This window comes from Pygocentrus nattereri, chromosome 7, assembly GCF_015220715.1.
Source record: "Pygocentrus nattereri isolate fPygNat1 chromosome 7, fPygNat1.pri, whole genome shotgun sequence".
Taxonomy (NCBI): domain Eukaryota; kingdom Metazoa; phylum Chordata; class Actinopteri; order Characiformes; family Serrasalmidae; genus Pygocentrus; species Pygocentrus nattereri.
The window spans coordinates 37736046-37762357 of record NC_051217.1 but is presented as its reverse complement, the minus strand read 5'-3'; the positions used below and the strand labels follow the sequence as shown (position 1 = coordinate 37762357).

The following is a 26312-nucleotide window of genomic DNA, read 5'->3' as shown; positions in this document are numbered from 1 at the left end:
AGCACTAGGAGTGCGAAGGCTAGCACAGGCTTCCTCCAAGTCCTTTGAAGCACCACCGCATCTTCTCGAACTGCCGCTCACGCTCACTGAACAGCCGAATGTGCTCGGAGGAAAGAGCCAACCGCCAAATCTGTTACGTCAGCTAATAGATGCCTGAGCTGAGTGATGGGGCTGAACGATTTGGCTAAATTATCTAATTGTGATTTTACTGACTAACATTGCAATTGCGATTTAAATTGCTATTATATTCTATAAAGTGAGATTCATGCCTTTTTTTTTGACAAGACCAGAATATTACCCATTAGTAGCTTGAGGCTTGACCCCTTAATGTAGTGTGTCCGACTGCCAATACGTTGTGGTTGTGAGGTCACAAAAGACGGAGGTTCGGTTCCCTCTGATTGGTCTACCTTATGTAGACAGCTCTCAAATTCTTCTCTTATTTGGTAAAATGTTCTCTCTTAAAACGTATGACATCGTTTCTGACGATGGAGGCTACTCATTTTTTTTAATTGCAGCTCTTGCGATTTGAAAATTGTTCTCTCTTAGATTATGATTTCGATATAAAAACGATGAATCTTTCAGCTCTACTACCCACCCAGACAGAGCAAGGCCAACTGACTTTTCCATGATATGGCACAATTGTATAAAGTTTCTCATCATCATCAGAATATCATAATTTCAAATCTCAACAATGCCAAGTCCAAAAGAGTCACTAACTATGTGATATTTTTTGCTGTATATGATAAAGCATTTGTTTCCAGAAATAATTTTATATTATGCATCACTGAAGTCACTGCAAGCCACAGAAAGTAATGGAAAAAAAATATATTATTTTGAAGTTTAATTAAGCTATCATTCATTTAGCTTATCAAATTTGTAAATGGATCTGTCCCATTACCTCTTCACCATTATTGCGACTGCTTTCTATTTCTGTTTGCATTTTTTGGCAATTGTTATAAGGAAGGAATTGCAAACTAGAAATTCACTCAGTGTAACTCATGTCTTTATGCATACAATAATAAAGGGCTTGAACTTTGCAATAAAAAAAAGACTGAATTAGTAAAATGTCACCATTTCTAAATATTAAACCTGCTCCGCATTTCTGAACATGACTAATTTCAGTATCCATGACAACATAAGCTATTCATAGCACAGTAAGTCATTTACAGACAGAATCATGGGAATAAACATTCATATTTAATATGTTTCCATCTATTTAGTCAACAACAATCCAACACTGACGTCTTTCACTTTGCATTTAAATGCGTGATGCCACACGGTGCCTATCTAAGTGGCCAGTGTTAAGTGCTGAAATGCCCATAGGGCTGGTGCAGTAAGATGAGGTGTTGTACTCACCGATGAGGGCGAGTGGAGGCAGCTTGCCCACACTCTTGCCCTTGTCCAGAACTCTCTCCCACTTGTAGTGGATGGGGTCAGAGCCGTCTGCAGACTTACAGCTCAGCCTGACGTCGCTGCCCTCCAGCAGGCGGCCCTCCATCCAGCAGCGTGGCTTTGATGGCTTTACTGCACAGCAGAGAACAGAGAGAATAAGGAGATCGTGGAAAGTCAAGAGTCATATATGGACTAAAATATCAGTTTGAATTATTATCGGTAATTCAATGTCGGGTCAGTAATAACAAGAATAACAAGGAAATTCTCGCAGTTATAACACATTGATCATTGATATTTTATACACCCCTACTAGAAACTAGGACTGATACGCCAGTATATCATCTCTGTCATAATAAAACCTAATAACATTTTTCATAATACGGTTGAAAACTGTCCTTTGCATTGTGTGATTATGTATGGCGATTGGCGATGTGTCTTTCATACAAAAGTATGTGGGCACCTGACAGTCACACCTATACGAGCTTGCAGGACACCCCACTCCAAAAGCATGGAGCCAGCCCCCAAACAAAGGCAGAGTCATGCAAAAGAGGAAAGGGTCTTCCCCAAACTGCTGCCACAAAGTTGGACGCATATGATAGTCTAAAATGTCTTTGTATATGGTAGAATTACCATACTTTGAATCACCATACTTTGTATGTGGTACATAGACCCTTTATTGGTACCAAGAGGCTCTTTTTAACCATTAAAAACTCATTATCAGCTCATTATCCCTCCTCCACCAAACTTTTCTTGCTGGCACTATGCATTTTCAGTATTATTCTCTTGGCATCCACCAACATTTTTTGGTGAGATTTGACTGCCAGATAGTGAAGTGTGATTCATCACTCCAAAGAACATGTCCCCCCTGCTCCAGAGTCCAGTGGTGGCATGCCTTATACCACTCTATCCGACACTTGGAATAGTACCTAGAGATCTCAGGCTTGTGCAGTTGCTCAACCACTGAAATACATTTTATGAAGCTCCTGATGCTCAGTCTGTGCTTCCAGAGGCGTGTTGGTAGTGTTATTTCTTCTAGATGTTTCCATTTCACAATAATAGTACATGTAGATGGCTGTGGCACATCAAGCAGGGTAGAAACTATGTCCATATTTAGAGTCACTGAGCTCTTCAGTATGACTCATTCTACTGCCAGGGTTTCTCCTGGGAGGTTGCATGGCTGTGCTTGATGGGTGTGGCTGAAACATTGAACTCAATAATTAGGAAGGGTGTCCTGCAATTTCCCCCTGGGATCAATAAAGGAATCTGAATCTCATACTTTTGGTCTTATAGTGTATATGTCATATATATATGTTTTGTTGTGCACCCAAAGCAGAACCAGAAAAATGAAAATGACTCAATCTGGCAATCAGTATTAATGACATCTGCAGGACAGCAGTCACAATCTTCTGAGCAGGCAGAACTCCCCCCTGACCTTCCAAAGCAGACTCTTAGCTGCTAGCAGATCCCACCCAACCACTGGATTTGAATGTACACACTCAGAAAAGAAAAAAAAAAATCTCAGAAAAGACCAACATTTACATTTAGCCTGTCCAACTTGAAGGACATCACAACACATCACGGTCATTTACATAGAGATACTCTACTTTATTATTGTGGAAAATTTTAGTTGGAAGGTTTCAGCCTTTCTTTCTTCAATAACTTTAGAACTGATAGAAGCACAAGAAACACAATGGTTAATATCTGTAAACTGTCATTGTTTGAAAGAAAGACAAGGAGCTAAAGCTTTGTTTTTGTCTTAAATTAATGCAGAACACTTAATTTCCGCATTTACAAATTACTTTGAAAGTGGCAATCATCTGGGTCCAAGCATTCCACTTATGAGTCAGGATCTGCCTTTTAGCAGATAGAACACAATCAATATGTGGAGTTTTTACAATGGTCTCAAAAGAAGATGAATCAGTTGAATTTTGTATTTGACTTTACTTCGATAAGCCAACGGTTTAAACAAATAAATCAAAGTACCTGAAATGCAGTACAATGTTTGACAAGCTTTGTACTGGCCTCTCAGGCAGTGTATTCATAACTATTTCATATAATAACTTTCTGAGAGTGTGTTTATAGAGGCATTAAACTCTCCAGCCTGGTCCGGTCCAGTCTGGTATTCTGATTCTGCAAATTACTGTAGAAAAGAGCATTGAACATCAAAACGCTCTGAACGACATTACATCTTAACCACTGAATTATGCAGTAGTTTTCAAAAATTGGTGAAATTCCACTTCAACGCACTGAATTATTCTACAGAACTTGTTCATTTGAATTTTATGCATTAGAAGGTTTCATTTCCACATAAATATCACCAAAATGGGACCAATCTTGACATGTTGATATATATGGAATATATTAAAAATGTGGTTGATAAAATGTTCCCTCAGTAATGTATTTAGTACTAAAAAGTAATAATAAAGTAAGTCAGACTGGTCAATTTGACTGATGACACTATGACAGGAAGGACAGCCTGTAAAGTCCTGCCCTCTAGGGAGTCTGTCTGAAGAAACATGCATGAAAACACATTCTATGATTTCAGAAGACACTGTACCTCAGAGTGAGTGTACAGAAGAGATAAAGCATAAAGCACAGAGACCCACTAAACCAGCCAGACTCACCACTGCAGGCTACAATCAACACACCTAAACACACACACACACGCACATACACACACGCGCACACACACACACACACAGCCAAACGAGTCTCTGAGCGGCATGAGGGAAATATGCAAATGCTCATCTTATAAAATTAAAAATGTCACCATAAAGCTGATGGCAATTTGTGAAGCCCTCTATGTTAACCCACCCAAGCACTTTTACAGCATTTTACAACAGGAGAGGCTGTGGGGGAATGAAAGGAGAGAGAGAGAGAGAGAGAGAGAGAGAGAGAGAGAGAATTAGGAATTTGAAAGCAAGAGAGAAAGAGCAAGGAAGAGAGAAATACAGTATGTGAAAGACAGACAGACAGACAGACAGACAAGAAAGAAAGAAAGAAAGAAAGAAAGAAAGAAAGAAAGAAAGAAAAAGAAAGAAAAAGAAAAAGAAAGAAAGAAAGAGAAATACAGTATGGAAAAGAAAGAAACAGAAATACAGTATGGAAAAGAAAGAAAGTAACAGAAAGAAAGAAACAGAGAGGGAAATAAAAAGATAGAGGGAGAGAGAGAGAAAGAAAAGGATGTAGAAAGAAATGCAAAGAGATAAAAACAAATACAAATATGGAGAGAGAGAGAAGCGCAGCTCTAATGCGTTAATAGATGAGTGAATTTCCAGTGATGGTAATAGACTCTCACACTCTCACTCTCTCTCTCACTCTCTCACTCCTTCAAAATAGGCACGTCAATTTGTGTCCTCTCTTCTGGGGCCATTAGGACACACTAATCTACTCATAACAGGATTTACAAAATAAAATTACTATTTAAAAATCCACAACCAAGAAAAGAAGGAAGAAGGAACTCTATAGCCTGCTTCAAACTACTCTGCTTCCCCACGCACACACACACACACACACACACACACACACACGCATACACAGTTGAATTAAAAAGTACAAGTGAAGAAGAAAAAAAAAAAAAAAAAAAAAAAAAAAAAAAAACACACACACCCATCATCTCTTTTCCAATCCTCCAGCCTTCCTGGCCCAGTCTCTGCTCTGTCAGAGATACTGGAGTTGAATGATGGCTTGGGGAAAAAAATATGGCGTTTATTAATGGAAACCAGATCTGGTGAAATAATAAATCATAAGAAGCTTGTCTGGACCTCACTTGGGGATGACAGTAAACTGTTTTTGTGGAGACAGAAAAAAAAATCTCATAAGCCCTTAATTCTGTCTCTTCTGTTTTAAAGAGATAGGCCTCAGCCTCTCTCCATCCCTTCGAGTTAATGTCCTCTAACATCAAAGCGCAGAGTGACCCCAACTTTGTAAGTTGGTCACTTTGTTGAAGGAAAAAAAAATGAAGGGGGAGAAAAAAAAAAAAACAATCTCCACAATGCCACAGAAGAAGCGCTAACGATATGAATAGCGGTGAAATCGAATCAATAGAAGGTGGAATCGAATTGAAGCATTATTAGGTGGTCTGGCTGGGAGGAAATGAAGGCCAGCTTCCTGGAAGACGGGCAGGATGGGGACTGTGATAGTGCAGGCACCGCTCTCAAACCCCACCACTCTCATGACCTCCTCAACTCAAAATGGTCACGTATATAAAAAGATATTGAATTATAACAATATTCATGAGTCTCAGTGTTTTCTTATTAATTTATTGAGTAAATCTGTAGAGATTCTTAACTATACTTAACTTCACAGGAGGGGTCTTACTATGTTTACCTGATCGTGATCATTAATGAGCTAACGTTAGTAACAACATCCTGCTAGAATAACCAGCATGGACCAGCATTTATTGTTTTGGATGTTGAGCAGCAACAATGAAGGTTAATATGCTGGTCAGCAGCAAAGCCAGTATATTTTGTGTCTTGGATGCTGGCCAGCACCAATGGACATCAGCATGCTGGTCACCAGCATAACTAGTTTACTATGACCTGCATTATTCCTGCTGATGAGGCTGGTTAAACAGCCTAGTTTTGCCAGTGAAGCTGGTTGAACAGCATGGTCTTACTGGTAAATTTGGCTGACCAGCAGGTTCCTGCTGGTGAGGCTGGTTGAACAGTGTGGCCTTACTGATGAGGTTGGTTGAACAGAGTGGTCTTTACTGGTGAAGCTGGTTGAACAGGGTGGTCTTCCTGGTGAACTTAGTTGAACAGTGTTGTCTTACTGGTTAAACTGGCTGACCAGCATGGTCTTACTGGTAAAACTGGCTGACCAGTATGTTCTTGCTGATAGAGCTGAACAGAGAGGTCTTACTGGTGAAGCTGGTTGAACAGCATGGTCTTACTGGTAAAACAGGCTGACCAGCATTGTCTTACTAGTAAAACAGGCTGGCCAGTTTGTTCCTGTTGGTGAAGCTAGTTGAACAACGTGGTCTTACTGGTAAAACTGGCTGACCAGCATCTTCCTGCTGGTGAGGTTGTTTGAGCAGCGGAGTTTTGTTGGAGAAGTTGAGTGAACAGCATGGTCCTGCCAGTGAACTTGGCTGAACAGCGTGGTCTTACTGGTTAAACTGGCTGACCAGCATGGTCTTACTGGTAAAACTGGTTAACCATTATGTTCTTGCTGATAGAGCTGAACAGAGAGGTCTTACTGGTGAAGCTGGTTGAACAGCATGGTCTTACTGGTAAAACAGGCTGACCAGCATTGTCTTACTGGTAAAACAGGCTGACCAGTTTGTTCCTGTTGGTGAGGCTGGTTGAACAGCGTGGTCTTACTGGTGAAGCTAGTTGAACAACGTGGTCTTACTGGTAAAACTGGCTGACCAGCAGTTTGACCTGCTGGTGAGGTTGTTTGAGCAACGGAGTTTTGTTGGAGAAGTTGAGTGAACAGCGTGGTCCTGCCAGTGAACTTGGCTGAACAGCGTGGTCTTGCTGGCGAAGCTATGTGGTTGAACAGTTTGCTGGTGAAGCTAGTCGGCTAGGCAAAACCCTGCTGGTCATGTGGCCTGGCCTTGCTGGTGAAACTGGTTAAACAGTCTCACTGAATTATCAGAAGTTTGTTTCCCGTTGGTCTGAACAGATGTGCTTAAATACGACAGTGAGGATCAATCAGACTAACTGGAACGATTCTGACAGCTGTGTCATCTTAGTGTACACCGTACATTAGATGGTGTGGTAACTGTGACTAGCCTTACCCAGCACGATGAGGTTGACCTGGCTCCAGTGGTACTTCCCTCCAGTCTTCACCTTACAGTGGTACTCTCCAGAGTCACTCAGCTGGAGCTCACTGATCAGGAGAGACGCATCACCGTTCAGGTAATCTCCCGCAAAGGAGAGGCGACTAGCAGGGATAACATTAGTGTAGACCTCATTATTGAAAAAGGTGATGATCTGAGCCACAGAGAGAGAGAGAGAGAGAGAGAGAGAGAGAGAGAGAGAGAGAGAGAGAGAGAGAGAGAGAGAGAGAGAGTTTTAAAAATAAATCTTTAATATTATCATCACTATTAATATTATGCAGTCCTTTCATTGCAATCATGGCAAAAAAACAACAAAAAAATAAACAAACACTGAATCCAAATCCAAATGAGAGAGAGAGAGAGAGAGAGAGAGAGAGAGAGAGAGGATGAAAGAACAAAAGAGAGAGAGAAGAAATTAACAAGAGAGACAGAGAGATGAAAGAGGAAAAGATGGACAGACACAAAGAGAACAGAAAAGAAAGACAGAGAAAGAAACGCAAAGAGAAATGCAGAAAGAGAGAGAAACAGAAAGACAGGGTGAATGAGAGAGAACAGTCAGGAAGACAGCAACAGAGAGAACGAGTGCAGAAAAAAGAGGCAAAGAGAGAAAGAAACAGTCTGAGAAAGAAGGAGAAGGCCACAAACAGAGCACAGAGAACACAGAGAGAGAGAGAGAGAGGGGGGGGGGGGGGCAGGGTAGAGTATAGAGGTATTTAGAGGCAGAGCAAAATGGGTTATGAAATCTATATGTCTTTATTATATTTCTGTCTGGAGGGCAGTGTGGGAGCACCGAGTACTGATGCACACGTACACTGACACACAGGTACGAGGGTCTCGGCCTCTCTGGAATGCTGAATGTCTGCAGAGGGGGCCTAAACAACGCTGCCACAAATCCCCCCCTTAACACCCCCCCACATATGGTATGAGTGTGACAGTGTTTGTAGTGCCTGCAGTAAGGGAGCGCTAAATGGTGGTGCCATTGTACATCAGCACTCCACCTGCACTCACACACTCACAGCGCTACAGGCAGGGTGTGATACCACTCTACAAAGATCCTTTGTGTGTGTGTGTGTGTGTGTGTGTTTCTCTTCTGTGTAACTGTGAAGTTGTTTATCATATCACACGTTTACTGATTTATGACTATGATCAGCATTGTGAGGAGCCATTACACACACACACACACACACACACACACACACACACACACACACACACACACACACACACACACACACACACACACACACACACACACACACACACATTCTTCTTAATATCTAGTATCTGTTTCAAAAACTGCTAAGGGCACAGTTTTGCTCTCCAAAGAAAGCACAGTAATTTGTAGCAGTGATTCCACGGACACCTTTACAGGTAAAACGCTTTAAAAAAAGCTCTGCTTGTGGCTAAGAAATTCCACACGACTCCACTCATGTCATTCTTCTCACCTGCAGCAGAAACATGATAAGATGGTGTAATTATTTGTCATATATAAAGGCAGAAAGTGATTTATAATCATCTCATGCACTGGACTAATGGTTTCCTTTAAGGGAAAAAATTTACTACAGGCCCTACACTGCAATGATTTTATTAAGGACATACAATGACATTAGAATCATAGAGGCTGATATTTGCTTTTTTAAAAATCATCAACACCAGGCTGATGCTTGGATGGGGCCAATATTTCAAACCAGTATTTGATGATGTATGAATTGTATGCTGAAAGAGGGTCGTTAAGGTTTAGACAACACTGGCTGTTACACTACAGCACAGATAAAATATCTCCCACAGCACTGAGCACAGAAGCAGAACTTTACGTAGGTAATTCAGGACATAAAACTCTCGGTAGGTCATTTTGATAGCTTTAATATCCTTATTACAAATACTACCAGCATTAAAACTATGAGTCTAAAGTTGCCCCTTTTTTACCGGTTACATTTTGGCACCCGAAGCATTAAAGATACGAAGGTGACGTTAGAATAGAATACTGAACCATTTGTCACTGCGTTTTGCATACTACGAAATTAGACCTCTGCATTTAACCCATCCATGCAGTGAAACACCCACATACATGCACACTAGTGAACACACACTAGGGGGCAGTGAGCACACTTGCCCGGAGCAGTGGGCAGCCCTATCCACAGCACCCGGGGAGCAATTGGGGGTTAGGTGCCTTGCTCAAGGGCACTTCAGTCACAGACTGTCAGCCGAGGGGATTGAACCGGCAACCTTCTGGCCACAGGGTTGATTCCTTAACCTCCAGCCCAAGACTGCCCCTTGCGAAGTTGGCTACTTCGCAAGCTCAAAGTTTCCAGTTCCACCTTAAATAGTGCAGATGTTATTTTCTGGTGCTTGAGGCTCCATACACAAAACTCTTGGTAGAATGTTTTGATGGCTAAAATCTCCTTAAACTAAGTAAAGGAATAAACAAATAAGTAATACTTCCAGTAGTATAATTACAAGACTGAAGTTGGCTTCTTATTTGCCAGCTTCTTGTTCAAATTTTTCCATTCCACCTTAAATGGTGCAGCAGATACATTCTGGCACCCTAGGCTCCATACATAAAACTCTTATGTAGGGTGTTTTGATAACTTACATCTCCTTTAATTAATAATCAAATACATAAATAAATAATATGAGTTTCTTGTTTCTAGTTTCTTGTTTACATTTTCCTATTCCACCTTAAATGGTGCAGCAGTTACATTTTGATACCCAAAGCATTAAAAGTATGGAGCTGAAATCAGCTCTTTCGCAAGCTCGAAGTTTCCAGTTCTACCTTAAATGGTGCAGCAGTTACATTCTAGTGTCTAACACTCCATAGAGAAACCTTTATGTAGTATGTTTTGATATCTTGTTGTTTGATATCTTGAATCTCGTTATCAAAAAATAATACTACCAGCATTAAAACTATGAAGCTGAGGTTGGTGTTTTATTTGCCAGCTTATTGTTCAAATTTTCCCGTTCCACTTTAAATGGTGCAGCAGTTACAAACTGGCACAAAAGGCACCAACAAGGAGAGGCGAAAAAAAAAAAAAAAAAACTTGGTTCAAGATAATTTTTAAACTATGCTTGTACAAACGAAATCATCTTGGAATCAGTTCATTACCTCTTTCCAAACTGGCTGTTTTGGAGCTGAAAGATGAGTTGGAAAAAGCTAGTATAATAACATTAGCTGAGGAAACTTACTATTACATTTGTCTGTTTACCTAAAAGACTGGCTGCCTTTCTTTGGGTACATTTCAAGCCACTTTCTGTGGCCTTGACATGGCTTTAATTTAATGTAGTAATGGCAAAATGAACAGAGGACTGGACCTTCATTTAAAACTATGGCTTCTAATTTTTGGACTTTAACCTTTTAAACTACTTGGAACCACTGGTGGTACCAAAATGTACTTTGTCATATTCTTTGTAACTTTCATGTTTCATAAGCTACATTCAGAAGGTGTGTGTCTTATGAGGCTGTAACTGTCTTCTTTCCAGTCAAATAGATGGTGATGGAACTTTTTAAACCCTTATAATAAAAGAAGCTGAACTTTTTGTTCTAATGAAAGTCGACCCATTTTTCTTTTATAAAATAATACAAAGAGCATCTAAGATTTTTGGCTTTCAGCAGTAAATAGTAAGCATATAGCAATATGTGTATGATCATAACACACGTTCTGTTCATTTGAAGGGAGTTTACAAAAAATGAGTAAAATAAAATTTATAGTTATTTCACACAGTTAATGAATAATTTGCCTTACGATTTGGTCATGTAAATTCAGGTGGACAAACCAAAATATACCCATGAGCATATGAGATCCTGTGTGTGGTAGCCTTTACAGAAGGCAGTTCTGCATGGTAAAAATATACAAATATGTACAAAGAAAAATTTGGATGGCCAGAGTTACTATGATACGATTTTATTGTGGCTTTAAAATATTATATATTGCGATTTATAGTTGTATGCAAAAGTTTGGGCACCCTTGGCAGTGTGATAAAAAAAAAATAAATACAAAAACAAAACAAAAAATCCTCAAATTGCCCAACTACTTTACAGTTGACAACGTTAAAACAAATAAATAAATAAATAAATAAATAATCAAATAGTAAATGTGCCTCAGTCTGGAGTCAGGACTTCGTAACGCCCCCTTCAGCAGATTTTACAGCCTGTGAACGCTTTTTGAAGCTCAGAGTATTTCTGTTTTGGATATTTTCAGCCACTCTTCTTGTCTTTTAATGAGCTATAAAGCGAGAAGTATAAGCTTTTGTGATCAGTAGTGATAACGTTGACTTCTAAGGATTAATTAATAGGCTTGTAATGTTATCATCCTGTTAAATATTGAATATGATCTCCAACCGCCTTGGAAGAATCAAAGGCTCCAAATCTTACATCCTATTTTCATAGAATAACGGCATCCTGGGTTTTTGTTTTAGATGTCTCCACTCGGAAATAGATGGTTTTCCACTCGCGCTGCCACATACAAACACACAGGCGCAGCTTTCGTCAGACGAACAGTGTGGAGAACGGAGTGTCTTATCTGATACTTCATTTCATTTGAAAGTATAATGCTGTAAGTGACACACATATTAAGCGGGTTCAGAGGCGTCGCAGGGCTCCGCTGGGGAGCTGATGCTGAAACATGACTGAACAGCCTCTGGATTCGGGTAAGGAGACGTTATATTAGTCTCTCCTAAATTCATTATTTCATCCAAATGAAAATGTTGCTACAAATAGATCTGGTGCGTAATCTGTGTCTGTGGGGATGAGAGGGAGGAGAGTGAGAAAGAGAGAGAGATGGAGTGATTCAAGAAGAAAAAAAAGGAAGAAATAAAATAAGATCGACATTAGCAGAGAAAAACGAGTGAAGAGAAAGAGATCGAGAGAAATACATAATAAATGACTGCAAGACAGAGAGAAAGATTTTACACAAGTAAAAAAAAATTGAGAGAGAAATACAAAGAGAAAAGAGAGAGGAAGGAAAGAGTGAGAAAAATAAAGAGAGAGAAAAATAACATGAAAATGGGAGAAACAAAAAAAATGGGAGTACGGAAAAATGGAAGTACGGAAGTCCAGAGAGGCCATGAGGTTATAATCTTCTGGATTATCTTAATACAAGTTAATTATCATGTTATCTCAAGATAGCAAAGTTATCTTGAAATAATGAGAGAGTTATCTTATCATCTTGAGAAAACTAAAGTTGTTATCTTGAGATATGTTAATTACCTTGTGATCTCAAAATGACAATGATTTTCTTGAGATAATTTCTTGAGATTTTCTTGAGTTAATTATCTTGTGAAGATAAATGTTATCTTGAAATAAAATGTTAGTTATGTTGTTCTCAAGATTACATAGCTGCTTTCTTGAGATAAGTTAATTACTTTGTGATCTCAAGAAAAAGTTTTCATCTTGAAATCACAAGATAATTAACTCATTATCTCAAGAAAAATATCCAGAAAATTATAAAAGCAGCTCATGGCCTCTCTAGACTTCATAAAGGAGGAAGAGAAATCAACAGAGAGAACTGCACTGAGACAAATGGAGAAGTAAAGATGGATAAAGACATTCACAGACAGAAAAGGAGAGAGAAGAGCAACAAAGAGAGAAGAGACAGAGAAAGAGTGATGTAAAGAGAGGAAGATAGAAAGAGTACTACAGAGAGGCGGGGCAGAGAGAGAAAAAGAAAAAGAGAAACAGAATAACAGATGAGAGAAAGAAAGAAAAAAGAAATGGAGGGAGAGAAATAGAGATGGGGGGAGAGAAACAGAGAGAGCAAGAGAGGGAGAAAAAGAAGCAACTGAAACTGAGAAAAAGAGGAGAGATATAGAGGGGAAGAAGGGAGAAGTAACGAGAGACAGACATTCAGAGAGAGAGAGAGAGAGAGAGAGAGAGAGAGATTGGGTTTGTGTATGATGAGTGCAGCAGACAGACTGAATGTGTTGAAACTCAGGAGTCACACAGACAGTGAAGTGCTGTAACAACAACAGCGAGGCCTGTATGACTTGGCCTGTCAGTGAATGTGGAGGACAGAGTGCAGACTGATAGGACAGGGGGGGGAGAGGAAGAGAGAGGGAGAGAGAGAGAGAGAGAGAGAGAGAGAGAGAGAGAGAGAGAGAGAGAGATATTGGTAAAAACAGAGAGAGTGAGAGACAGATGAGAGTCAAAGGGTGGGACTAGTGAGAAAAAAGTGTGAAAAAAGAGAGGGTGAGTTGCAGCAAGAGAGAGACAGAGGGATGGACAGAGACAGAGAGGGCTATAAATGATACAGTCCTATATAGTATTACCACATGCTGCTTGATGTTGGGTTTTTGCAGAATCCACTCAATGTCCAGCGACTGTCCGTTTGACTGCCAGAACTGGTGATGACACGGCAGCGTGGCGTTGTCCCCGACAACTCGCTTCATCTCCGTCTGAGCCCCGCCGGAGAGCGTACTCAGCAGCACTGCGGAACACACACACACACACACACACACACACACACACACACACACACACACACACACACACACACACACACACACACACACACACACACACACAGGGACGTTGAGAACGGCTGAATGTTTTCAGAGAAGCACAGCTGTGTGAGCCACGGAGACACTCCAATCCCTTTATTGCCTTTTTTCTATTTTCGGAACTGCAGCAGAACGTCTCTATGAAGCTTCTATAAACCCATTACTGTCAGTTCAAGGAAAACTTATGAGTTTGATGTGAGGTTATAATTAGGGGTGGACAATGTGGCAAAAATATAGCATACTACAACACAGCTTCATTATACACAGCATGCATCATGGAGTTTTGTGTTTCCGTGGTTTAGTGAATTGGAACTGAAAGAGGAAACCCATAAAAAAAAACAAACATCAAAATTAAAAATACAATCATTGTTATTTAATGTTTCACATGCTATACTGAATTTAATGCAACAAACGCTTTATCTGTCTTTGTAACATGCAGTCAGGGTTTAAGTACTGATGATATTCATGATATGCTCAGAAATTGACATATACTGAACATATATTGATAAACCTGGTGCTATGGCCCACTCCTAGTTACAATGATGGAATAATGAGGAAGATGGCATTGCTGGGAAGAATTTCCTGCCTGGAGCTACAGTTGCCCAGCTCAATGGCTTAAATGACCATCTACATTCAGGAAAAGGGAAAAAAAAAACAAAACAAAACAAAATAAAACAAAAAAACATTCAGCTAGGCCTTAGGCTTTGGAGATAATACACTATACACAATAACTATTAAAATGAAATCAGATCGTATTTTGTAATAACAACAATGCTGTACTGCTCCTTTAACTTTGATCAACTATTACTTTAGTACACTAGATGGTGATGCGTGCCAGAAAAGCCTAGCCATTCAGTCAAAGAGACAAGCCACATAGCAGAGTTAATCATTTTCTAGGGATGCACCAATACTGACTCATTTCCTTGAACTAAATCTCATAAAATTGCCCCAATAGCAATGTATGGCACCAGCTATTAACAAATGGCTCAAGCTCTCACAGTCAAGCCTGCTCGTATTGTGGCAGTCGAACACAAAGTTGTTTGTCACTTTAAACATTCCCACCAGGAATAAACTGTGCTTTTAGCCCATTTTTAAACACAAACAAAATACACAAACACAATCACAACCACTTCCCCAAAGTGGCTGAAGACATGTAGGCTAGCAAAATGGAGGTGAAAAAGTCAACATTTGTGAACTACATACATACACAGACTTTGCTTGGCTAAATAGAATTATAAGGTAAAAACGCTAATATGCTGATTTTTTAAGCTCTGTAAAATAGACTACATGGAAATCATATTGTCCTATTGTTGATATACCTCAGTGCACAGTGTGGCTAGCTGAGCTGCTGTAACTCTGTTTCTCAGCATGTTTGCTCAGTACTCGGTGCCCAGCATGTTATTTTGAATGAATCAGGTTTATTCATTATTTTCCATAGATGAAACTCTGCAGGGGAAACATAGCCTGTCAGTCGGACAGAGTGTTTTCATACAGCATAGGCTTTGTATGGACACAATGGCCTATTCAAACACCAAACAACAATACTGGTTGGCTTTAGAAGACATTTAACTACAGCTCAACCAGCCAATCAAAAACTTTAATAAGATGTGAAACTTCAAAAGTGAGCTCCTCCGATGTCATTTTTGATGCCACTGTAGTATAGAGAAAGAAATGCATGAGGAGCATGGATCAAAACTATAAAACATACTTTACTTACAGCTGTACCAAAGCATATTCCTGGGAACAAAACCTGCTGTTCTCCTTTGAACACTGCCGTACTGACGGCATCCACAACACTCAAAAAGATATACAGTCACATATTATGATGTAAATTATCATAATAATGATAAATATTGTCATATTGCTCAGCTATATTTCTGACCATATTTTATAGCCCTCCTTCCATCAGGGAAACTCAGAGTCTGCTGTACTTCTGACCGTATGGTGAGAGTCATGTTAGCTTGAGCCTTTCTGTTACGCTACAGGGGCACAGGGCTAATTTACTGGAGGCTTCGGGGCGGTGCCAGAGGCTTGAGAGGCATTACAGCCAGGCGTCGAAAGGATTTGGGGCTAGTAGAGTCCCACAGGAGGTGGACGGGATGGCCCGGATACCCGATTCCCCAACTACGTGAAGAGACAGAGACAGAATAGAGCAAACAATGGCCAGCTCTACCAGGCTTACGGTCGCAAATGTGGTGGATATTTCTGGAGCTCCAGCATTAGCATAACTGTGTTGCTTAATCTGTGTGATTTGCCTTAGATAGTCATGGCGACACAGAGCCCAAAATAACAAAGATGCGCTCGGCTTGTGTAAATATTGGGACATTTCCTCCTCCCTAACTTGCATGACATGTTTGTGAATGAGTAGCAAATGCTTAGCAGAGTCAATCAGGTTGAGCCTTGCTGCTGAAGGACCTGTTTGTTAAATGTGATGTGGGTTGAGTGTGTTTTGTCTGGATACACTTATTTGTCTGTCAGCAGCTCATCGGGGGGATGCGTGTATAACCTCTGACTTCACTGCATGCGGCCAGCCAAGCGCTCACCGTCTCACCGTCGTTTGTGGTGCCACAGGGCTCAATATTAAGCCTAATTTAGTTTTATTTCTGTAGCATTTCTTGCAACTGATTTTGACTCAAAAAGGGGGTTCAACGCCATAAAAGCATGATAAACACTGAGAGGAATCCATAATTTTTGGGCAGCACTGGACAGGGCAGTTATAGCACACATGGTCATCTAATGTCTGAACTTGAGGTATAAAATTATTATGCCTTTCTGTTCCTTATTTCAGTATTGACAGCAAATGTTTAAACCTGATTCAATGAGTATGAAGCTCGATGCTGAGGGATGTGTTTGTTGAATGAGACTCCTGGTACTTATGAGTGTGTTTTGTCTGGATGCACTCATTTGACTGTCAGCAGCTCAATAACAGAATGTGTCTCTATCACCTGACCTCACCACATGCGGCCAGTCAAATGCTTGCCGTCTTTTAATCTTCATGCTTCGAGTGCCACAGGATTCAATATTCAGACCAACTTGGTTTTATTTCAATTAGTCTATTTAAAACAGATTTTGTATCAAAAATGAGACTCAAGAGAATAACAGGAATAATTAAGGAATAATAGGAATAATGAGACTCAAAGGAATAAGTTCACACTACGTTTGACTGATACACAATAAAACAGCAAGTGTGTGATGAGCAAATCATGCCATTTGCATGGTGCTATGCTTCCACTATTATGTTACAATCAAGATTTTTTACCATTACACCACAAAAGTATTGTGCAAATATCAGAGACCACCCCAGATTTCCTGTCAAAACAAGTTATTCATTTTTCAAGGGATTAAAGATTTTTTAAGGAAAAAACTATAATATAAAAGTGAGAAAGATAGTTGACCATGCAAGACCTAGTAGACCACCAAAACTGTCCCCAACAGATGAACAGCTCTCAAAAAATGGGCTGGCCACCCCATAGCCCAGACCTCAACATCACTGGATGCTTTTGGGGTCAATTGGATCATGAGAAGCAGAAAATGCAACCACATTCTGAGAGTGGTCTGCATATTTTTGATGACATATGTTCTTCATATATTATGAATAACTTCTACTTAATAGCTTTTGTGCAGTACTGCACACCTTTAATCTAAAAGGCATGATGTCACAGCAGACAGGGTAGAACCCAAGACTTTACCCTCAGCTGGGCACATCGCCAGTCCACCTCTATTCCTCTTAATCTTACACACACTCCACTGACTGCCAACTCGAACCCAAAATTCTATTTCTAAAATAAAAATTGGCCAGACTAATATCCAAAGTTTCAGCACTTCAAGTACTCAACACAATTAGTGCAATTACCCAGAACCTTCATTATCTGAGACATGCAAAGGCTGTTGTGTAAAAAGTGCTACCCTCAAAATAAGATAACACCCCAACGCTCCATTCTGCTGAGGCAAGTTCAAGTTTAATTTGTTCCAAATTCATGATTATCTAAGATCAGATAAGAAACTGCCTCAGTCACCTAAATGAAATTCAGCTCATGGAGTGGAACTAACCAGAACCCTGACCCTTAGCCATAATCAACCCTAGTACTGGAGTCTGAAAATCATTTTGAGTGAATAACCACACACTGTAGGTCCAACAGTATCTAGGCTTTTCTTATTAGTAAGTTGAGCTAATTTAATATGTACCTATTGCTGACACAGGTGTCCCCATTATGGAAAGCAGTTGTGAGGGCGACCTGCAGGCCGAGGTAAGCTCGGTCACAGCCGAGCTGCAGAAAGTGGAGCAGAGAGACTGAAAAGCTAATGATACATGCAGCAGGTTAGTGTTCAATTAATACTGACAATATGCATATGTTGAGAAAAGCACAGCGTCTTGTGACAGTTTAGTACAATAATAATAATAATAATAATAATAATAATAATAATAATAATAATAATAAGGCAGTTGTGGGCTGGAGGTTAGGGAACCAGCCCTGTAACCGGAAGGTTGCCGGTGCGATCCCCTCGGCTTACAATCCATGACTGAAGTGCCTTGAGCATGGCACCTAACCCCCAATTACTCCCCGGACGCTGTGGATAGGTGTGTGTTCACTAGTGTGCATGCATGTGGGTGTTTCACTGCCCAGATGGGTTAAATGCAGAGGTCTAATTCCACAGTTGGCAAAAATCATACGGTCATACGTCCAAATCTAATTTTGGTCCTGTCCAAACATGAGGAGGACTATCCTAGAAGCCACTCAACGGGTATCGTGCTTGGCTCGTGCAACCTGTCCTCCCTGGATCACAGTTCAGAGGAAAACTGGAAAACCAAGTCTGTGTTCACTTCCCCGCCCTGGACTGCAGCTCTCGATCCGCAGCCTAAAAGGTTGATGATAAGAATGAACTTTGTCTCTCTGGGAGCACACACTCCCAACAGTTGCAGCGCCGGTGGTCCTCGCCTCACAGTTGCCAGAACTCAAGACAACAAACAGGTTTAAAGCTCTGAGCTCCATTATCATTGTTGACAAGTATCACTAAAGCATTTGAGATGATTTATCATACCCGTCATGCCTCCATGGTATGCCAACCTCATATATTTTGCACCAAGCATTTTTAACTGCTCATGTGTGATTTTTCAGGTATCTTTGTTGCATTAGCTACAATGGTCACATGGGAAGCAGCCCTAAGGTGGCCATTTAACATGAAACTTGTTTATTTTGAATTCCATTATTTTTAAAGGCATGTGCTGATGAACGTGCTGTAGTTTAGGCCTCAGTTTTTGTGGCCTTTAAATAGCAAATAGAGAACTGAATATTAATATAAAAACAAACACTTGAGTACTCAAATTATTCAGGCTGATCGAGTGAAGTGAGAACTTATAAATCCTTGCTTGAACGTCCCTGCTGTCGTAATTGCTTGTCACACTAAGGAGGTACTTGAGACATTTCTGCATGGGGCTCCTGCAGCTGAGTCATTACCCCCCTGTCCCCCCCAGCCCCCACCACCACACCCACCCCCAGAGCCTGTTGAAGTAAAAGCATGACTCAGCAGAATACGGCAGCGAGGAGCTCCCCCTGCAGCCGTCCCTGCTCATGACTTTTTAATGCTAAGCTTGGACCCTCATTTATTGCACACGCTCTCTGCCAATACGGCTTTCAATCACAGCGGTGAGGTGTGTAGGGGTGTGCATGTGTTTGTGTGTCTGTGAGGGATTAAAGCACAAATCTTCCCGGTCCTTTGTGCTGTGTGAAAATTTTAGTAGAAATGTTTTGCTGTCTCCTGTAAAGTTACCATTTTGGACATCCTTGTTTTCTTTGGAAAGTGAGGATATGTTTGATGTGAAGGCTTAGAGACTGTAATCTTTACGAACCTGCTTTACCGATTACCTTCTACAACTTCTCTCAGTAACAGCAGTCCTGTTGGAATCAACAGCATAATGCCATAAAACGGTGCCTTCATTTTATTTCTATTGTCGCAACCTGAAGACAAGATGAACAGCTAAAACGGAACTTTTTTGACCAAGTCCTTAATCCAAGTTCATGACAAGACTTCTAAAATTCATAATATTTCTGATGATAGCTGAAAAGTACCTCTAACAATCCATATGTTGTTGGGCAGCACTTGGAAGACTGAATGAACACTTTTTCCAAGCTTAATGTTAGTCTATTCATCATCTGCTGCACAATGGGTTACTGGTCAGAAGTATGGTGCCTGTCACATGATGGTCAAACAATAGATGCATCAGTCTTGCCTATTTGGGTTCATATGTGGAAATTACAGAGATCCATCATCCTGTATAACTCGGCCATTCAAATTACTGGACATCATCTGGTAAAACTAATCCAGACCGAATAAGGCCCTAGAAATTAGCTTGCTCTGATATCATTACTAGAATTATATAATTATACCAGGCTTATAAAAACTTCAAACATGGCAGATTCATACTGGATTAAAACGAAGCTTGTCTAATCATTCAAATTACAGCACTTTCGCGGGTAAAGCTAACCCAGCTCTAATATGCCTATAGTTAGCCGTCAAAAAACATGACAAATGGACTAACTGATGTTTGACTAAGCAAAGTTTATATTTATCTATATATTTATACAAGCTACACAAGCTTGATGTTGATTGGCTCCATAGGTGCACTGCAATCAGCTCTGCAAGACCCTCAGGCGGCACAGTGCAGATCTTATTATCCATTATGCAGTATCCTTCCGTCAGCTGCAGTAGTCTTTCTATGCTTCCTTTTCTGGAGTAGACAAAAGACACGGTGACCAAACCGTAAAACACTGGCTCTACACCACCGTCTGGTGGAGCTCAGATGTCTCACGATGCTTACGAGACTGTATAATGTTAGAAAGCAGCTATAGTGTATATATCTCCATATCAAAACTTATAATTTACTATTCGATTTTTACTTTCATATCTATTCTGACTTGTCAAAATAATCATATATTCTTAAATATTATTATTAGTATTAAACGTTCCTTTGCTTTGCAATTCAGACACTTAAGTCCGAAGAGTTTCTGACTCTGAATCTTAGAGTTCGAGTGTTCGTGTATATGAGTATCATACATATGAGTGTGTGCGCAGTGGTGCATGCGAGTGGGTTCCGGTCATGGCTTTTTACAGGCTACATATCCTGGCTCTCTGACTCACTCCTTCTAACATGCCTCTTAGGGTCAGTGCAGGCTATACATCAGCAGTAACCAGTTATGACTGCATATTAAAATATGCTGAACCACGCTGGCGAGAGTTCAAAGCTCAAAATGAAAACTGACTTAATTTCATCATCCCGTCGGGGGCAAGTGTAACACCCTGTCCGACGAGCTGTGGCTGGTGGAGAAACAGAAGGGGTGTGTGTGGGGAGGGAAGTGGTAATGGTTCACATGTGTGTAAATATTGGCCAAATATAGACGAGCTGTACAGGATTTCTCCCCTCTTAATTGACCTTTGCAGTACTGACAATCGCAGAAGGCCATAATGTAAGTCCTAATGTGATGTTACTTCATGTTTGCAACTATTGCATTTTTTTCTTTCTATTTTTAATAAATTAATGTCTTTAGTAAGTGAAATGTATGTATGTATGTAGGTATGATAGAGTCAGTATTGTACTAATATCCTTAAAAGCTGCCTCACAGAAAGTTTTTAACCCAAACTTTGTACAAATACATTTTTAATTTTCTACCACTAATGTAATTATAATCCATTAGTGGTAGAGGGGTACATGCAGCATGTGGTTAGACGAAAGAGTCTCTTCTTTTCAGATTTACTATTATTTTACCACCATCATACAAAAACTCAAAAAACATTTTGAGCTTTACTGGCGGTTTTGTATAGTAAATAAAATGGCTGTATTTGAGTTAAATACAATGCCACATTTCACATCCATCCACTGTTAATTTACTCCCATCTCAACAAATAAATTATGCATACGTTTCAGAAAAATCAATGAATTCCCTTTTAATTCCCCTTTATATTGCATTCTGACACCGCACAGCTCTGCTATGCGTCTCTCCTATAGTGTCTCTCAGAGGTCCTGGATAAAGTGTGAAATGGGAAATTTGGGATCAGGACGGACACACGGGTGACAGATTTGGCTCGGTGTTGGGTGATGTGTGCACATCTGAGTGGTTTGGACAGAAACGTGGCCGTGCGTGATTGTTTTGCGGAAATTAGAACGTTCCTACATATTTGCAGGTTGCTCTGACCTTCGGGAAGCTGTGAGAGTGAACAGACCTGGGTGAGGCCAACCATGCTCTGGATAAACCCATTCCCCATCTCTTTCTCCTATTCCCTCTATTTTTCATATTCATATTTCATTATAAAATTGGCTTTATTGGCCTGAATTGTAATGAATGAAAGACCTTAATTAAATGGGCCACTGTCGGCTCTGCTAGGTGTCTGAACTGTTATGGCTACAGTCATGCAAACTGTATATATTCAACGATCAGGCATAACATTCTGACCACCTCCTCATTTCTACACTCATTGACCATTTTATCAGCTCCACTTACTGTATAGCTGCACTTTGTAGTTCTACAGTTACAGACTGTAGTCCATCTGTTTCTCTGATACTTTCTTAGCCCCCTTTTACCCTGTTCTTTACTGGTCAAGACCCCCATGCACCCTCACAGAGCAGGCACTATTTGGGTGGTGGATCATTCTCAGCACTGCAGTAACACTAACAAGGTGGTAATGTGTTGTGCTGCTCTGAGTGGATCAGTGCTGCTGGAGTTTGACCAAGACCTCAGTGTAATGTCTCTGGCATCTACAAGGTGGACAAGTGTCTAATAGAGCAGACAGTGAGAGAACACAGTGTTTAAAAACTCCAGCATTACTGCTGTGTCTGATCCACTTGTACCAGCACAACACATTACCACAATAACGTCAGTCTAACTGCAGCGCTGAGAATGATCCACCACCCAAATAGTACCTGTTCTGTGAGGCTCCATGGGGGTCCTGTACACTGAAGAACAAAGTATGGAGAGAAACACACACACACACACAGAGAGAGAGAGAGAGAGAGAGAGAGAGAGAGAGAGAGAGAGAGAGAGAGAGAGAGAGAGAGAGAGAGAGAGAGAGAGAGAGAGAGAGAGAGAGAGAGAGGTTAGTTTATATGGAAATGCCCTAGGGGGAGTTGTGCTCCAGTAAATTCCTCCCCTCTGAGTCGTGCAATCTTATTATAGAGTATCTCCTATCTGACATGCATTATAGTCTTTGCTGCCGTGCTCACCACCACTACTCTGCCTCAGTCTCTGTACATGGCTTTGACTGTGCCGCTCCACAAACTTCTGTAGCATTTTTACTTGCAGCACTGAGTATTTATCTGTAGTCTCAACTTACACAGTGGCATCTTGGTTCAATGACTCTGAAACTGCTCTGTTCTGTGAAAAGACTTTTAAGACTTCATTAATTTCCTTTCTAAATGAAATGGCGATAAATCAGACATTATTACTTTAACAGGAGCTACTTTGTAGAAAATAAGATACAACATCACCCACTTGCATAAGGATAAGAAAAGTCAAAGGAAAAAAAACAAAAGATAACATAGAGAACTACCCTCTCCTGGGCCTGCATGATGGTGCATATATCTAAACTGTGTGCCTTTGTTTATTTTTGCTTTTCCAGCTCCACCCTGGCACCACCCACTCCTCCATTACTCACACCTGCAGTCGATGCAGGACTCTCATATATACATTTGTTTGCAAAAGCTCTATGTGTCTTCCATGAGTTCCGAGCTGGTTTTCCTTTGTTTGTTTTGACTATGCCTTTTGGAATATGGATGTCTCTGATATGGCCTGTGATTTGACCCCTAACCGTAGGGACGTGTTGGAGTGTTGGACTGCCCTGAATAAAGCCATTTAGCCCTCGCAACCGACCCACGTGTCTCCTACATTAGAGTTTCCACAGCTGGAGCTCAAATACAGAGAAAATGACACTGCTACCAACATGCAAAACACGGTAGACCACCAAATGGTCACCATCAAATAAACAGTACTTAAAAGGGTGTTTCTGTCCACCCTTCTACCGTGAGAGGATAACTCAATGCTATGGGTCTGAAAGCATGTGTAGCTGTCAAAAAGCCAAAGAAAATGGACAAAAACAAAGAACATTTCCAAATCAAACAAGTTGCTGGTGTTCTCGAAACAGAGTCTGGACCTCAATATCATGTTAGGGATAACTCAGACCTTGAGAAGCAGAACATGCAATCAACTTTTAAAACTCAAATATTACTAAGACAAGAATTTTTTTTAAAAAGTATATACTCATTTCGAATTTGGTGCCAACAACATGTTTCAAAAAAGTTGGGACGGGGGCTTGTTTACCACTGTTTCACTATCTCTTCTTGTAACAACACTCTGTAACCATTTGGGAACTGAGGAGACACTGCTGTTGTTTTGAAAGTTAGACGTTTTCTCATTCTTACTTAACATAGCATTTCAGCTGCTCAACAGTTCAGGGTCTCAATTGCCATATTCTTCATTTCATAATGCACTAAATGCTTTCAGTATGTGACAGTCTGGACTGCAGACAGGTCAGTTTAGCACGTGGACTCCTAATATGGAGCAATGTTTTTGTAATACATGCAGAATGTGGTTTGGCACTGTCCTGATGAAATAATCAAGGCCTTCCCTGAAAAAGACGTTGTCTGGATGGCAGAATATGTTGCCGAAACGTATATATCGTTCAGCATTAATGGTGCCTTCAAAGATGTGAATGTCACCCATGCCATGTGCACTAATGCCCCTATACCATCACGAATGCATGCTTTTGAACTGTCCATTGATAAGCTGAGTGGTCTTTATCCCAGATGACACCGTGTCCATGATTTCCAAAAAGAATTTCAAGTGTTCATTCATCAGACCACAGGACACTTTTCCACTTCTCGTCAGTCCATTTTAAATGAGCTCAGGCCCACAGAAGGTGGCAGTGTTTCTGGACCCTGTTTATGTCCAGTTTCTTCTTTGCGTTTTAGAGTTTTAACTTGCATTTGTGGATGCAGAGACAAACTGTTTTCATAGACAGTGGTTTTCAGAAGAGTTCCTGAGCCCATGCATTGACTTGTATGTTGTATGCTTTTTGTCTTGTTGCTGAAAAATTGAGTAACTTGTAGTGGTCATTTTGACTGGAAACCTGTGCACAACACTTTGCATATTGCTAACTAGCAAGCCCCAGTTTGTCAACAAACCATTGCCCTCCTTGAAAAAATATAAAATGACCTACATTCTGGATAAACACAGTATCCTCCCCACTACATAACTGCTATTAATAGGATGTAGAAGTCAAAAACTGATACCAGATCGGCACCATGGGCCCAATCCCCTTGTAGTAGCAGGCTGTGCTAGAGATCAGCCTCATCCCTCTCAGCAGGTGAAACACTGACCTCAAAGACAATCTTTGGAAAGTGTCTTACTCCTTAAGAGCAGATCAAGAAAAGCTTAACTGCCATAATGCTGTTCATCTCATTACCCATTATCTCCTTTGTACGCTCAGTCACTTTAGAGACAGCAGCATGATGATGGGAACCCACACACAATATGACGTGGGTGGAATGTAATCCAATCTGAATAACAAAAGACAAGCAGCATTTGCCTAGATAACCTGCTAAAATATTTCATTAGCTTAAATTGCTCCATATGCTAATACTTTGAGCCAAGTACACAGGCATATTCCAAAAGGCGCACTGGAAAACACATTAGATGCAAGTTTATATGCAGATGGACATGTAGCTGTGTGACCAGAACATCTGCACATACAGAACACATTTAGCATTCACCAATTTATTAGAAACACCTACCTTGTACATCCACTCACTGGCCACTGTATTAGAAACACCTTAAGTACACCACAGGTGTCAACAGGCCATCTTTTGCTGGACAATGTTGCCCTCTACACTATTCATAATTGGTCATACATACTTTTGAGGAGGTGCTCAGCATGACCACAAATATTTGACACTCCCAAGTGGGTTCTGCTGTTTCAGCTTCACCTATTTGTGAACAGGCAACCTATGACAACCTATTTGTCATAACATGCAATCTGGCCAATAAGTCAATGAAATTTCTGCCCTGCTAGAGCTGCCCTAGTCAATGTAAGTGCTGTTATTGTGGAGTGGAAATGTCTAGAAGCATCAACAGCTTAGCCTTGAAGCAATAAGCCACACACATAAGAAACCGAGCTATAGTTTGCTGAAGGGCAACATATATAAAAACTGTCCTCTTTCCTCTCCTATCAAACTACCTCTGGAGGCAACATCAGCACAAAAACGGTTCAAAAAGAGTAGCATGGATTGGATTTCTATGGTGACCACAGCACCTGGCCTGTAAGTGAAAGGACGTTTCAATGCTACAGCATACGGCATTCTAGAAATCTGTGCTTTCAACACTGTGGCAACTGTTTGGGAAAACCCTTTAGTGCAGAGGTCACTAACAGGTGGACCATGGTCCAAGTCCGGACCCAGACACTGTCCTATGTGGACCTGGACCCATAATCGATAAACTATCAAGAATTATTAGATTAAAATAGGACCACCCTGTCGAAAATTAATGTAAATTTTCTAGCCTTTATGGTACCGGTTTAGTGGCCAGGGAGACTCATAGACCAATCAACATGCGTTGTAAATATCACACATGACATTACTCAGCCAATCCGATTACGATGA

At 40.6% G+C, this 26312-nt stretch overlaps 1 protein-coding gene across 1 annotated transcript in view; it reads right to left on the bottom strand.

The window, feature by feature from the left end:
* The window catches only part of clmpb (CXADR like membrane protein b), a 129771-nt gene that overhangs the window by 13735 nt on the left and 89724 nt on the right, over positions 1-26312 (bottom strand). The window contains exons 2-4 of the mRNA XM_017709098.2: positions 13439-13596; positions 7136-7331; positions 1357-1524 (exon numbers count right to left, since the gene is read on the bottom strand). Of these exons, the coding sequence (XP_017564587.1) occupies positions 1357-1524; positions 7136-7331; positions 13439-13596 (522 nt within the window). The remainder of the gene's footprint in view (positions 1-1356; positions 1525-7135; positions 7332-13438; positions 13597-26312) is intronic.